Source organism: Pempheris klunzingeri, chromosome 18 (genome assembly GCF_042242105.1).
Source record: "Pempheris klunzingeri isolate RE-2024b chromosome 18, fPemKlu1.hap1, whole genome shotgun sequence".
In the NCBI taxonomy this organism is placed as follows: Eukaryota; Metazoa; Chordata; class Actinopteri; order Acropomatiformes; family Pempheridae; genus Pempheris; species Pempheris klunzingeri.
This window is the reverse complement of record NC_092029.1, coordinates 14257413-14272959: the sequence shown is the minus strand read 5'-3', so window position 1 is coordinate 14272959 and position 15547 is coordinate 14257413. Positions and strand designations below refer to the sequence as shown.

General features: G+C 43.0%; 1 protein-coding gene across 1 annotated transcript in view; it reads left to right on the top strand.

The window, feature by feature from the left end:
• lpgat1 (lysophosphatidylglycerol acyltransferase 1) overlaps positions 1-10503 on the top strand; it is a 42427-nt gene extending 31924 nt beyond the window's left edge. The window contains exons 7-8 of the mRNA XM_070849421.1: positions 6714-6820; positions 7524-10503. Coding sequence (XP_070705522.1) covers positions 6714-6820; positions 7524-7675 — 259 coding nt within the window. The 3' untranslated portion in view covers positions 7676-10503. The remainder of the gene's footprint in view (positions 1-6713; positions 6821-7523) is intronic.
• The last annotated feature ends 5044 nt before the right edge of the window (positions 10504-15547 follow it).

Here is a 15547-nt window from a genome sequence, read left to right as displayed (position 1 = left end):
GCACTGTCACAGCGACGAGGTTAAAGTGTGCTGTTGCCACGTCGACACAGATCAGGTGGGGGTAAGGGGAACAAACGCGTGGCAGCTGTTTCTGGTTACTCAGATTCAAAGCAGGTTTTAAGGTGACTTTCACACCTGTAGTTCAGTTCAGTTGGTCCAGACCAAGTGGAGAGTAAAGATGCAACATTCCTCTTAAGTTCTTGCCCATTTTGTGTCCACACTCATGAACGTGGTGAGGTAAATCAAAATCTGGTGACTGACAGCAGGTCTTGCAACACTGCAGCATATTATATAATGAATAATGGCTTTTCCATATAATCAGACTTGTTCTTAAGTTTGTTGATATAATATCACAACATCAAACGGCAAATGAGGACAGAGATGCGACTTTCCCATCTACTTTGGAGCTAGCTGTGCATTAGGACTGTGTTCTCCCCCCAAGACTTGTTTTACATGAAACTAATTACCTGCACACACAAGTGGATTATTTTGAAGTCGTGGTAAGCTTCATGAGAAGACTTACAAATCAGTGGCTTTGTTTACATGCACACTGGAATCACAGTTTCGAGTCTGATCCTGGTTTTGATCATGTTCTGGTCCTGGATGTCATTTCAGGTTGTCGATCACATCAATTGACAGCATATATTTGTGACTGATTTTCTGACTTCAGATCTTATCCGGGTTTTTCCCAAACCAGGATATGATAATTACACACTCTGAGCTGAGGAACTATCAGCTGTTTCTTTGATCAACACACCCTCGCCAAAAGTACTGTGTAGTAATGTGACAAGAATTGGCACCATTATCTTTATTCAATACATTTTGCCTAAAGTATGTACTGCTTTTTTTTAAGTAGTGGTCACTGCTGCAAGAATACCTTGTTTGATGAAGTTAGCGAGCTTGCATGTCGAAGCATCCAGATAAGAGAAAGTATCAGTTGGTCTGCCTACTTCTACCTCGCCTTAAGGTTTTAGTGCTTAATCTTTTTCTTCTGAATAGGTTTTTATGTGAACAGAAAATAGTCCTATGTGTGAACATTTTGGCAATTTTCGCAACTTTTCTCCCCCTGGTCAAGCACTTTTCTTTCTTAAAAAATATGCTGGTGAAGATTCTGTCGTGTCCATTGTTCTGCACCAAACCATTTCCTGGAAATATCGTCCGCCTTGAGCCAAAGAGGAAGCAGATTAAAGACTAAATGGAGCAATTAAAGAGCCGACTCCTACCGTCCCTCAACTTCTCTCTGATTGTAGATAAGCGCTTGGCATTCAGCAAGAGCCCTTAAGAGTCATGTGGAGTGTGTGGTTTACTGGGTAAAATCACACAAGGGAACCTTCGTCATAATTGATGTAGCACAAACTCTGCAAAACCTGTATACTGTTTTCTTTTATCATATTGTTTAATGGTTGCTTTAGCTGGTAAAACTGACCCTGACTCCACAGGAGGAGTGAGAGGAAGAACTCAAAGGCAGATTGGGATTTAGAGCTTCTCTGCACATAGATGAAGACCCTTAACTAGAAAGAGGCAGGGAGTAGGACAGGAGACTTTTTTTTTCCCCTTGTTTTGGTCCCCAAGCTACGCTGTTCACTAATCTCAATATTCACCTTTTGCAACATTGTGCCCAAGAGCAGGTCTCCCAGGGCACCTCTTTGTTTCTCAAGCTTTCGCAGCCAGAGAGATTTAAGGCCGTATAGAGTCCCTAAACAATGAGTGGCTACCCTCCGAAGAGGCTTGTTGAGTGGACAGACTTTTCCAGCAACAGTCCAAATTTAATTAGCTTCCTAGCCTTGTTAGAAGGGGAAACAATATCTCAAGAATAAGAGCAGGCAGAAACTAAACTGCTCAAACAAGGCAGTAAATGTGAAGGATCCAAAGCTTCTGACTTGCACGGTGTTTTAACCAAATTTATCTGTCTTCTAATGAATAAACACATATGCAACTGTCCAGGGAACTATATTTGAATTGGTTTGTAATTTGTTCAGTATATATTTTCCATAAAATAACAACCACAAGTATTTTAAATCTGATGTTGAAGGTTATTGATGGGAGAAACTGCAGCTCTCTCACAGCTGTCTGTCCGTGCACCAGGGTGTCAGGTTAACACGGAGGTCGGTGCCAAGTGGGTTAGGGTGGAAATGAGAGTGCAGCCATGGCCCCATGCCACCACATCACCACCAGCTCCTCACCACCACCACCACCACCACCGCTGTACACTGTCACACCAGCCGCTGCACCTCCCTGCACACAAAACACAAATACTGCCATACTCTGTTTCTTTTCTCTCAGCACAATATTGGCTATACAGCGCAATGTTTCCATTTTTCACACTACAGCAGAGCATAGCTGGCGTCTGCTTGGCACGTCCATGCAGTCGGCGCTCATTGTAACCGTGCAACCTCCAGGCTAGATGGTGCACTGATTGATTATAGTCTGTTTGTTTTCTGTTAGCCAAAACTGATGTTGACCGCAGCTTGAACTTTTGTACTGGTGCGTCAAAGACAACCAGACAAATGCCACAAACGGTAGTTTAACAAAGATCTGAATTGACTGTTGGCAGAACCCGTTTTATTTTCTTATCTATTACATCCTATAGGCCACAGTGTCTTTCACCTGCACATATTTTCAGCGTACTTTCTTAACATACAAAGAAAGCAGAAACTGTGTGCCTTCAGGGCTTAAAAAGAAAGGATGACAACCTCGTATTCTTCTGGGGCAAACATGTTTATGAAGTCAACTGTAAGGTGATTAAAAGCAATAAATGTGTTTTTATGAAATATTCAGTAAGCCCTGTTCTAAAATCATTCAGCTCTGCATATAGATCCCTCTAAGGTTGACTCTACATAAAGTTGGATATGCTGATAAAAAACTCATGATGGGAAAAATCATGGGAACTCAAACTTTAATTTAAAAAAAATCTGAACATTAACACCAGTGCAACAGTTACAGAAATGAAATAAACCATTTAGATCCTCTATTAATCGTTTCAGTCTTTGTTCAGGCACAAATTCCAAACTTTTGCTCATTCCACCTTCTCCAATGTGAAGATTAGATTTTTTTTGGTTGGTTTTAGCCTTAAGCTAAAATGGTCCGTGGGACTGGAGCAAGACAGTGTGATTGATAGCGGCCTAAATGTAGAGTCAGGTGTTTTCAGGGCAGGAAATGAACCCTGTGAACTTCCCACATGCTGGTTTATTTTGGCTGAGAGTGCTTAGTCTGAAGCCACTCTCACAGATGTGTCTGCAGTCATTGTTTTCCAAGCAAACCTGGCTGTTTAAAGCAGCTGATACAGGGAAGACGCTGCGTGCCATCTAAGCCTGTTGTGTTTATTCGCGTCTTTCAACCTCAGTTGTCCTCTGCGGCCAGACGACAAAAGATCCTGATTTGTGCATAAATATTTCAGCTGCGGGAAAGTGCCGTGGCAGCCACCTGCTACCCGCGGCCCTAAACGCTCAAACCTTCCGATAAGTGGCCCAAGCCGGTTCCTGTTCTCCTCTTCCAGGATTACAGAGCTATCAGCTTACATTTAAGAGTAGAGAGGGCCTTCGGCAGGCAGGCTACACTGGAGCAGGTGAGAGACTCTCTCTAGTCTCTCACCTGCCAGTCATTCCTGTGAAAATGCACAATTTTCCAACCTAAAATAGATTCTTTAATGGGAGCCACGTGTACAGCCAAAACCAAAAAATCACCACCTATCACCACAACTACAAAGCAGTTACAGGAAAACACAGCTTTTATTGTTCTAGTGGTGACTTGTTTGATTTATCCTTTGCTTTAATTGCTACTTTCTGTCCACACATTATCGCATCAGCTGTACTATTACGGGGTTGCTGGTGTCTCTATTATTCCCAGCCTCTTTCTGGACTTCTTTTCTCCCTCTGTAGTGCTCAGTGGATCTATCAGCGGTAGTAATGTGTAAGATACCTGATTCCCACAGACACAGTAGGTGAAGCTTTGTGGAGCATCTTGCTTTGGCCTCTAATCACCCTATCTGGTGGCTTCAGCAGCTTAGCTCCAGTTTTGTGCAGCCAGAGCTGCTCAGGGGGCCTGGTGTTGCTGTTAGTTAAAAGCCATTTTATCTTCAGCTTTATTAGGACCTTTTAAAACAGATGAAAGTGGCAAATTTTAGTTTGTTTTATCTTGGATTTAACCAGAGTTTCATGCCAGTAGGGACACAAAAGTTGCTGTACTTCAAGAGGACCTCGTTCAGACTTTCCACAGAGCAACAGCCCACACAGTGAACTGCTGGATAATGAGTAGAAGGGTCTGCTGATATGCACTTCACATATACAGACCTAACGGAAGTCTGTGTTGAATCATCAGCTCCTGTTGTTGTGATCTGTGGAACAAGCAGGCCCAACCCTTTCCTGATTTGGACTTACAGACTGATCCAGTTCAAACCCCAAACAGTTCTTACTGTTGCGAACAACCATCTGCACTCAAACCCTCTGTAACAGAAGCTTTTTACGCCATAAAATTCAAAATATGGACTTGGTGAGAATAGAAATGCTTCACGTAAACCCTGTAATTAGTCTGCTGTGGCTCATTCGCATTCATTTTGTGTTTTCATGACATTCATCAATTTGTTAAGGAGATCATGTGAATACTTTTGTAGAAATTATGGCTGCAGCTCAAGATTATTTTCATTACCAATTACTCATTTGTCTATGACGTGAGAAAATTGAGAAAAGTGCCCATCATAATTTCCCTTGGTGACGTCTTCAAATTCCTTGTTTCATCTGACAATCTGTCCAAAATCTAAAGAGACACAGTTTACAGTAATATAAGACAAAGAAAAGCAGTAAATCCTCCCATATGAGAAGCCGAAAAACAAAAGTTTTTCTTAAAATGTGACGTAATGAACAATATATTGATCCGATTATTTTTCCCACTTTTGATTTTGATTTTAAGTGGTCTAAAATTTAGACAGAAAATGAAGAGCAAACATGCCTCATTTAACCTTATTCAGAATAAACAAACAAACACTCCTGATCATATTTTATTTTCCTAATATTGATATTTTTATTCAAGGGACCATGTGAATAATGCAGCCGCAGTCATAGTGTATAGAAAGAAACATGCCCGTGCTCTTAAAACATGAGACAGCAGTGCTCAGATTGTTCTTAAATACATATTGATCACTTTAGTAATCAATACTCTATCACATATACTTCCCTCTTACCTAGGCTTTCTGCATAGGCGCAGATGTACTCTTACAGTGGACATTATCCGGACGGGAGTATTGAGCAAACGTTGAGTGCAGAGGAAATGCTTGTCTGAGGGAGGAGACTGTAACCTCTATTTGAAGGTGACCAGGAGCTGGATGTGTGGGAGTGCAGCCTACTAGGGACCCCTTCTGGCTAGAAGCAAGATTTCATCAGCACTCTCATCATGGCTTGTAACAGTGACCCTTTTTATAAGCCACCTTCTGATTTCACAATGTCAACCGCTGCATCAGTCATCAGCTTTGTCATTTGTGGTCGTAACCACTCGTTGTTTTGGCAAGCTGGAAATGGTTGATTTAAGAAGTAAGGATGAAAGAATTAGTCGATCGACAGGAAATTAATTGGCAGCTGTTTTGATAATTGAGAAATCGCTTATGTAAATGTGTAATAACAAAGTGCCAAACAGTTCTCTGGTTTGCTCTTTTCTTTCGTCTTCTGTGATGGTAAGGTGAATATTTTGGGGTTTGGGACTGTTGGTTGGACAAGTTCTGACTTTGAGAGTGCAGAAACAGTGCAGACTAATTAAAACAGGCCTCACAACTCTTGCTGTGTTTAACAGCTATCATTGTTTTCAGCAGGATGGTGTCTGAGGCTGTTTCTGGTTTCCTTATTCCTTAATCATGTGACTGGTAAATCATCATGGATACCAAGTAAACAACAACAAAACAAACCTTTTTCTTAAAGAATACTATTTGTAAAATATACAGTTTTGTCATGAATGCCAAAAATATAAACGGCCAAAGATTTAATGTTAGAACCATCTTTTCAGACTTTGTTCTAGCATTCGTCTTAACCCATAAAAATGTTGAATATCAATTTTTCTCATCCCACACAGTATTATTTAAACCCCATTTAAAACAAAATTTAGCTCGTGATGGGCAGTTTTGCTTGAGCTGATGTTTCATAGGCCAAAACACTGAGCAAATAATCGAGAAACTTAACAGTAGATTTGATGATAATAAAAAGGAGCCTTAGTTGCAGCCTTGCTAGTGTCTCATTGTACCCACATGGGCGCCACAGGCACCATAGATGAAAGACGCTGTCTATGATTGCAAAGAACCGAAAACCTAAGCTCTTGTCAGGATTTAATAGTGCTGCTTCTCTCTGGCTTGTTTTTCTTGTTTTTTTTTTTTTCTTCTTTTTTTTACTTCCCACACACTTCTAACCAAAAGCTGTTTTGTGGAGCTCTGTGGCTTGTCTGTCTCCTGTCAGGGCTCTCCCTCAGCACTTCTGTCTCCCTCTGACACTCTGATGAGCCTGCCAGCTAATGAATCCCCAAAACGAGCTGAAGCTACTGCAAACACGCAGAGTGCCGCAATAGATTCCAGGTCGAAACAGACGCCTCCGCTCGGGGGGCCACGGCTGACACCCCGGGTTTGGGCTGCAGCCTCCACAACGGATCAATGCAGACGGTTTCTGCTGAGTTAGACTTCAGTAATCCTTTTCCATGTTTCATCTCACTCCCCGTCTGCCTGTCTCCCTCTTTTCCTTCAGGATGTACCCAATAAAAGAGGTTCCTGTGGAGGCAGAGGCCCTGACTGACTGGCTGTATCAGAGGTTTGTGGAGAAAGAAGAGCTGCTGGCCCACTTCTACGACACAGGTCTGTCTCACCATGTCACTTTGTTAAAGTTTAATCTGAATTCTTCTCACTTTTGTGTAAGGAAATATAAAACCATGCTGCTGTGTCCAAGCTTTTGCCCTCTGGCTGAGTGTTTCCCATGGCAACAGTTGACTGATATTTGAGGGCCTTTGTTGCCAGGAGACACTGTCAACTTCAACAAACTGTATAGTCTGCAAACATTGATTTAAGACTGTTGTTTACCCTTTATTCAGGTTAATGAACCATTGGGAATTTAAAATGCGTTGACTGTCACATCACAACATTCAACATTTGGACCGGTTGTGCTTTTCGTTTGTTTTTTCACTCGAAAAGTGGAAGCTAGTTAGCCTAGCTTGCTGGCGTAGTTTTCACATTAGGACTAAAAATAGACATATTAGTCTTTGTTGTAAATGTGCATACATGCAAAAAACTGATTAGAAACTAGGCTGCCCGCATACATGGCCATGAAATCGGCTTTCTCCTGGAGAAATCTACCAGGGGAGATTATGGAAACGTGCTCCTCCATGATGTTTAAGATATCAGCCCTGAGGCTCACAGCAACATGTGGTCCTGTTACCTCAGTACTCAGTAATCACCCGTTAGACAGACAGGAAGTCAGCGTTCGCGTCATATCATGTTTAGACAGTAGCATGAAATAAATTTGATGCATAAAGGACATCTGTATTTGCATCTTCCTCAACAGGATCATTCCCTATTCAGGAAGGACAGAAGGAGGCTTCTTCCCGGCAGATGACCCTCGACCCCGTGTGGCTGTGTATTATCCAATCTTCTGCTTTCGCCTGCGGCTATGTGTGGTACAGCGCCCTCCAGTACCTCTACTGCTGTTTATTTTGAGTGCGCTGATGAGGCGAGAGTCTTTATCGGACCACTGGAAAAGCCTCAGGATCAGTTGGTGTGTGGCCCAGCGTCATACTCGCCCCTACGATGGATGAATGTACATTTACAACAGTGGAGAGACTTAACAGGCAAACAAAGCATAGGAAGACAAGTACGCACACACACACAGAGATTACAAATACCCATACAAGATGAAATCAGTCACCGGCATAGTTAACTTACACACAACCCTAACACCACACACTCGCTCCAACGGCCTAGCAGAATAATCTCTCGCACTCGTCACGACTCACATTTTGATGTTTACACGTCCTCATACACGTAGACGCTGACACGTACATAACTTTTTATTCAAAGTTAACGAAATGAGGCTCAGGACTCCTCCAGAGGACACTCTGGACCAGACTCTCTCTCTTCCTCTCCTAGGCTTTAGCCGTAGTAGTTTTACAGAGTCTAAAGTGTGCGTGGACGCGCGTGTGAGTGAATATATGTGACTAGAAGCATAATATCTGCCCTTATTCTTCTTCCTGGCGAGAGTTGATGAAGCCCACTGGACCTCTGTTTCAGCCCGCTGACTTGCCGGCTGGCCACACCTTTCCAGAGCGAGCGGCTGTATGAACGTTGAGGCCGCGCTGCCGGCCGCTCCTCTGGCCTTCATTGCACTAAGGATCCATACTGCCCTAACTGCTCCCTGTCCCAGGAAATATTCCTGAGTGGTAGCCGTCAATGTTTTAATTTTATTTGTGTTCTTCCCCTAACCCACGAATCTCCACAACAACGGTCATTGTATTTGTTGTTGATGTCTTTCTGTTGACTTTTTTTGTTTTTTTTCTCTTCTTCCTGTTTCCGCCTGTCTGTTCGAGGCAGTATTCTGAGCTCACTGAGAAAGGGGGATCATGTTTACACTGGCGGCCCTGCTGAAAGCCTAAAGGGATGGCGACCACGATACAGTGCTCAATTAAGGAATCGTTTCTGTGTCAAACGTTGAAGGGAAGAAGAGGAGACAGTGCTGTAGTGCAGATTAAAAAAAAATAAAAAATGAAAAAAGAAGGAAGAAAAAAACAGGAGGCACGCAGGGCACGAATCGCAGGCTGATCACTAAAAAGTAACTCCCTCTTTGTGGATTCCCCTTTTCATCCTCTGCTCTCAAACAAACACACACACACATACACACACACTTGCACAAACAAATACACGTGTGCACACGTAGCCATGTGCAGCTACACGCAGCAGAGTAGACGTCTGTCTCGAAGGATCATCTCAGCCAGCCAGACTGAGAAGGCAGAGACTCTTCTTCCCCCATTGGACTACATAGTTTTACAAATATTCAAGCCATATGCTTAGTGTCGTCGGGGTGGGAAAAAGACATGGAGAAAAAAAAAACAGATTTTTATAGAAAGCTACCCTAATGTTCAGCATTCTAAAATAGAGATTTTGGCTTACAGAACTATAGGTGTCATTACTGTAAATTTACAGCATAACCTGCCTAAGTGAGTGTGTGTGGTTGTCCCCCCCCCCACCCCCACCCTCGCCCATTTTTTGATATATATGATTCATGTCGTGTTGCTCTGTGATGTCAGAGTGTGGCGGCAATCTCGAGTGGTCAAATTTGATTTCATTTTAAATTACACGAACTGTTGTCCTCATGTCATAGTATGTTTAAATCTTGTACATAAAGCTGAGGAAGAGTTTTCATCGTTGGAAATGACTGCGACGTTTCTCTCTTTTTTGGTGCGTGATAATTTCAGAGAATTTTCGTTTAAAATTTCATGAATGTTTTTAAAAATGATGACGAAAGCAAGGATTTTCCCCTCACTTCTCAGTGTTACCCTGTGTTTTAAATTTTTATTTATTTATATGTTGTTTTTTTTTTCTTCCTGAGTTCCTGACCAGGAAGTTGTTGTGCTTCAGGACACTAGAGCTACTGTACGTCCGTGTGCTGGCTGACGCAACATTTACACAGCGACACCCGGGTCCACTTTCTGACTTGTACCATTGTACATTTTTAAGCGATCAGGATTTGGTGGAAAACCTCGACTATCAAGCCTTACCTGAGGTCCTTGTAGTCCACAATCCAAAATAATGCCGTTTCCTCGCGCTCCCTCTGTACGACCGTTTTGGGGTGTTCGTTATAATGATGGTTTCTCGGCGTCGAGCTAAAACTTGGCCCGTGAGGACAAGATCACTCTTCACTGACGAGGGAGATTCTGCCAGGGCCCTGCACTGACGCAGCTGCTCTCCCTAGAATGTACTTGTGTTGTGGTTTTGAAGTCAATGATATGTAATTTGCTACGCCTGCTTTAATTAGGAAAATTATAGAGAAGCAGCTATTATCATTGTCATAAACTAATGCATAAAAGGTGCGTTTTAGTAGTTTGCTGCCCTCCCTGTGTGCCGCTGTGGGTGGAAACTGTGTGAAATGCAAAAAAAAATAAGGGCTACCTGCCTGGGTAGTTAAAACATTTTAAAATCAGGCTGTAAATGTGATTCATCCAGCGGCCCTTTCAGATTCCCCTCCATTGTGAGAGTGACTTGAAATGAAGCTTCATCTTTTTTTTTTTTCTTTTTTGTTTGTTTGTTTGTTTTTCCCACCTTTTTCACTTTTTTTTTTTTTTTTTTTTTTTTTTTTTCTGACCATGTTTCCAAAGAAGGCAGGGAAATGATGTTTTCCTAGATGTGGTTTTAGGAAATAAACACTAGGGATTTAAACAAATTATACTAGAACTGTCTGTAATTTTCCATTTTGTACTTCTCCTTTAATTCCTAGCTACACAGCCATTTTACAACACAAAAGACTTGTGCTGGAATAAAACATCATAAAGATCCTAACAGTGTAACGCTCATCTTTTAACGTGTTTTATGCCAAACACGCATAGCGCTGCATCACAGTGAATGTTGACATAAGAGGACATTTATGGAATTAAACCAGTCTTAAAGGGTTAGTTCAACATTCTGGGAACTATGCTTATTCACTTCACATCTGTCCACTAGTACGACGCTTAAAGCATAAAGAGTAGAAACTGGAACGGCTCGCCTCAGGAAAATTGAAAATGTGAGGAAAAGCAAATATTGCTCTGAGAAAATAGGAACTAGATGAATGAGGAAATTAACGAGATGAAATGGTGAAATATAAATAATAGAGTTTTAATTCATGGTAAAGGAAACACAAAAAGCGTCTTTGATTTTTTTTACTCCATTTCAATAATGAACTAATATTTATTGATGTATTTAGTTATATAATACATGTTTTTGTCACAATTTTTGTCACTTTTGGGGCTCCACATCTCAGCAGGTTATGTACTAAGGAATAGTTCAGTACACAATCCCCCTAATAAATAAATAATAATCACGCAGATATAAAGATTTAACATGTTAACTGAGCTTTAGATGTGTACATTTACTCATGACTACCACTTCTTGCCACTTTACTTCTACTTCACCACAATTAAGAGGCAAATATTGAAGTTACTCAGGGAAAAGCATCATTTCCCACTGGTTTTAAACAGTTCTAATGGATGTTCCCTCCCTCTCGTCTGCCAGTGTAAATGTCGTCTTTTGCATTTTCTCTCTGCCAAGTTACCGGCTGGTCTGGTCTCCAGGTAACCAGAGCCTGTGTTTGCTCAGGTCTGTGCCCGTTGTTTAACTGTGGTGTCAGTCACTGGCTGTTGAAAGTCGCTGGTTTATATTACAGAGCTCTGATTTCAGCCGTGACGGTGGGCTGATGTCTCGCCACTGGACGGCTTGGATGTCTTTACTCTGGCTGATGATCGTTCTCTCCTGTCTGGAGATCCTTTACTTCAGGAAAAGCAGTAATACCTCAATGTAGAAGTAGTAACAGGCCTGCAGTCAAAGTCATGCTGTACTTATTCCACAAGCTAAAAGTACAATATTATCAGCGAAATGTGCTTGAAGTAAAGTACTTGTTTCTTTCATAGTGATATTTACAGTATATTATAGCATTATTGTCACTGATGCTTTAATGTGAGCAGTGTTTTTTTCCATCATTAACTCAGAGCTAAAAATCTTTTTTCAGTGTAATAACATTTCATAATTCAGTTATGCAGGAAAATAAAACTTTAAGGACTCAAATCCAGACTGGAATGATGAGAGGCAGATTCTGTCACTGATCAATGTGTCTTGTGTTATATGCTCATCAAACATTTTGGCATATTGGCAAAGTCATAACTACAGATGTCAGAAAAATGTGGTGATGTAAAATGTATATTTGCCTCTGAATTGTGGAGTATGAGTACAAGGTAGCGTCAAGTACAAATACATCAAAACTACTGAAAAGACATCAGCTTGCATGTCCGTACAGTAAATATGCCAGCTGTTTTCCTGCTGTAGCTTCATATTTATGCCTCAGACATTAGTGGGGTATCCATCTTCTCCTCTAGCTCTCTAACAGAAGGAGAATGAGCGAATCTTGCGAGATGTTAAACTATTTCTTCAGGTTCAATACTTCACAGTCCAGCGTTGACACACTGGCAGCCCTTCCTCCAGGTCTGATCATCGCTCACTTGCAGTTTGAAAGACAGTCTGGTCACGTTATGCTCCTCATATAAACCACTACGAATCAGCTGCTGTGAAAGAATTCATAAATGTCACCTTCCCTGACTCTCCAGTGTGCCTTAAAATAGCTGGATTCACAGGATAAATGAAACCCAAGGGCTGTGGTGGCGTGCCATCGACTACGTTTCTGTGGCAGCTGGGGTGGTGAGTGGAGGGCCGGGTCTGCAGGAGGGCCACACGCTTCGGGCCAACCAATGGGAACTGAGGGTGAAAACAGCGGGAAGTGAGCTGGAAAATGGGATTAAACATGCACGAAGCTTCACCAGCATACCAAAGGGCTGACAGTCAGGAGCCTGGGTGGCTGCGGCTCAGCGTGGCGTCCAGATGGAGAAGGAGCAGCATCACCCTCCATGGAGAATCTTCCTCCTCCTCTTCAGTGCAGCTCAAAGTCTCTTCCCAGGCTCACCCACATCACAGACAAATTAGTCTCCAGAGGAGCTGCTGTGCCCTCTGCAGCAGCACCCGTGTTCCTCCTCAGACACCTGCGATGAACTATTTCACGGGCGCTGCTCCCTAAGGTCCTCGCTGTCACGCTTTGATGCCTGCTCCCTCATGAATGCTGCGGTGGCAGCGGCGTCCCTTGAGTCAGCAAGCACTAAAGCACCCAGCTGCGAAAAGGAGGGTCGGGCTGAATGTCACTGCAGCAGCCACGGGCGTCACAGGGTCCCTCCGGCCCCTCCTGCTGTCACAGGAGAGCACGATGACGGGGACGGCTGGTCGGACGCTCGCTGCTGCTGTCGTGACAAACACGTGAATTTTGATGTAAAGAGATGAAGTGAACATCTAACATCAACAGCAGGAAAGTGGATTTATGGAGGCACATTTCCACCAGTGTGATGGGGGGAGGGGGGGAGGGGGGGTCCTGTGTGTCATTAGAATGACAAACTTCATTTTGAGGATGTTTCTCATTATAATGACTTTCAGGATCACCTTGGCAGAAATGGGCTTCCATATCGATTTAAAGGGTCATCGCCAAATTACAAAAAATGCATCGTCTCTTTACCGCTTAGTGGCATCCAGCCATGCAGGCAGTTTCAGTTTAATACATCCTGACTACTAGATCTCCACCCAACACAACGCAGGTGAGCAGAAATTCATTTATGATGCTCAAAGCAGTGAAGAATTACATGTGAGAAAGTTCACTCAGGATAAACTTCTGCTGGTCAAAACTATCTGCTTGGTGAGATACCACTGGGGGAACTTCTGTCCATGTGATTTGGGTGAACTGTTCCTTTAATGTGTGCACGTATTATTGTTTCCTTTTATTTCCACCTCTGTTTCCGTCGTTCAGGGAAGACGCCTCCGTTACAAAAGGGTGGGAAGCAAAATTCCTGGCATGATCTTACTTGTCAAAATATGCTCACATGTTCCCCGTCACAGCGGGCCTGTCCAGGCGATGCCTGCAACTCCATTTCACAACTCTTGGGTGTGAAAATATATCTGGTCCTTAAAGGAGTCTGAAAACTTGGTTTCAGTGCTCTGCCAAGTTTTAGAGCCCGATATTTGCTTATTGCAGGTCTACTGTAACTTGTCAGCCGATAAGTGACGAGAAAGTGCTCAACTACATTTGATTGTCCATGAAAGTAGATTTTTCTGCTGTAACATGTCCCACTCTGTGTATATTAGTCACAAATCTTGTGAAATAAATAGTATCTGAGTGATCAAGCAGGATTAGAAGGTGATCAGAAAAAAATAACCCTAATCCTAGAATGTAGTTTGTGTGTTATTAGCCTAATGGCGTCTATTAAACAGAGGCTATGTAGCTTTTAAGAGAGGCGTTAACACAGCCTTCCTCTTACAAACGATACCACTGTCATATCTGTGTGTAGCCGGAGCCACCAGCTTTGGCTCAGCAGAGGGAAATGAAAAAAGGGGGGGAAACTGTTTTCATGGTTCAGTCCAAAGGCAACAAAATGTACCCACGGGCTCCTCTTCATCGCTCAATTCATCAGTACATCATATCCAGGTTGTTTCATCTATACAAAATCAACAATTCAGCGTTTGAAGGGGAGAAGTCTGCAAGGCTATTTTTTGGCTGGGAGCAGTTGCTTGGCAACCGGCAGAGACTCCAGGAAGTTTCTGGTCCAGGGCCGACACACGACCCCCTAAAACTGTGACTTGTCATCCTGACGCTTTGTTTGTGTACAGATTAATCATATGAAATGTACATTAGTGAGTTTTAGAGGCGCTGGGGGGTGGATTTAGTTGCCTTTGGACGGAGCCAGGCTAGCCGTTTCCAACTGTTTCCAGTCTTTATGCTAAGCTAAGCTAACCATTGCGGCTGTAGCTTTATATTTACCAGAGAGTGGTAACAACCATCTCATCTAACTCTTGCTAAAAGAGCAAATAAGAGTATTCCCCAAAATGTTGAACTGTTCCTTTAATGCTCCTATTATTTTAGCTGTCCGTCATTGTCATTCATTAAAGCAGATGACTGTGGATGTCTGAAAGGCCAAAGAAAAGAAAGGTGAGAGTGATTAAAAAGTGTTTGTCACCCTAATGTGTGTTATGTCGTCTTGAGAAGACTGAGACTGCAGCAGAGGACTCCAGAGTGACCTGGGCGCCATAAGCCTCCTGTACACCCCCATCACAGCTCCGCCGTCCCCCCACCAGAGGTGAGGAGGCCGCGGTGGGATGCGTGTGTCTATCCTCCCCGTCGCTCCCTCTCAACTCCTGGCCTTTAACGGGGGCAGCTGACGTCAGAGCGGCCTCAGGCACCTGATTGTCTCTGTTGTTTTTAGCTGTCAGTTTTCCACTCTGACCCCCCCCATCCCCCCCCTCCTCCTCCTCCTCATCATCCTCCTCATCCTCCTCCTCTCTCGACTGTTCCTGGCTGATGTCCAAACTCCTCCAGCTCTTTGTGGGAGTGACCTTTGCAGAGGCAGACTGACAGACCGGCCCGGGCGCTCGCTCTCTTGGTGCTGTGAGTGGTGTCAGTGTGTGGTGCTGGCAGCGGAGACGGCGGAGAGGATGATATGAGCACGACTGTTTCTGTGGCTGCACCAGTGAGGGGGGGGGGAGGGGATCACACACCAACATTCACCTGTAATGAGAAAAATAACATTTTGTTTCGTCACATGTGGGATTTCTACTTTGATTATGTTTCAGGGAATCAGAAATGTGATTCATTATGTGTTGTTCCAACGATAAGGTCATTATATAAATGACATATTCTGGATGATAATCCTTGTGAGACCACCAAAAAGCTAAAACCACAGAGGAAAAAAAAAAAAAGTAGACTGTTTCTTGCCAAAATATAAATGGATATGTGAGTATTCATAAAACCCTAATGTTAGA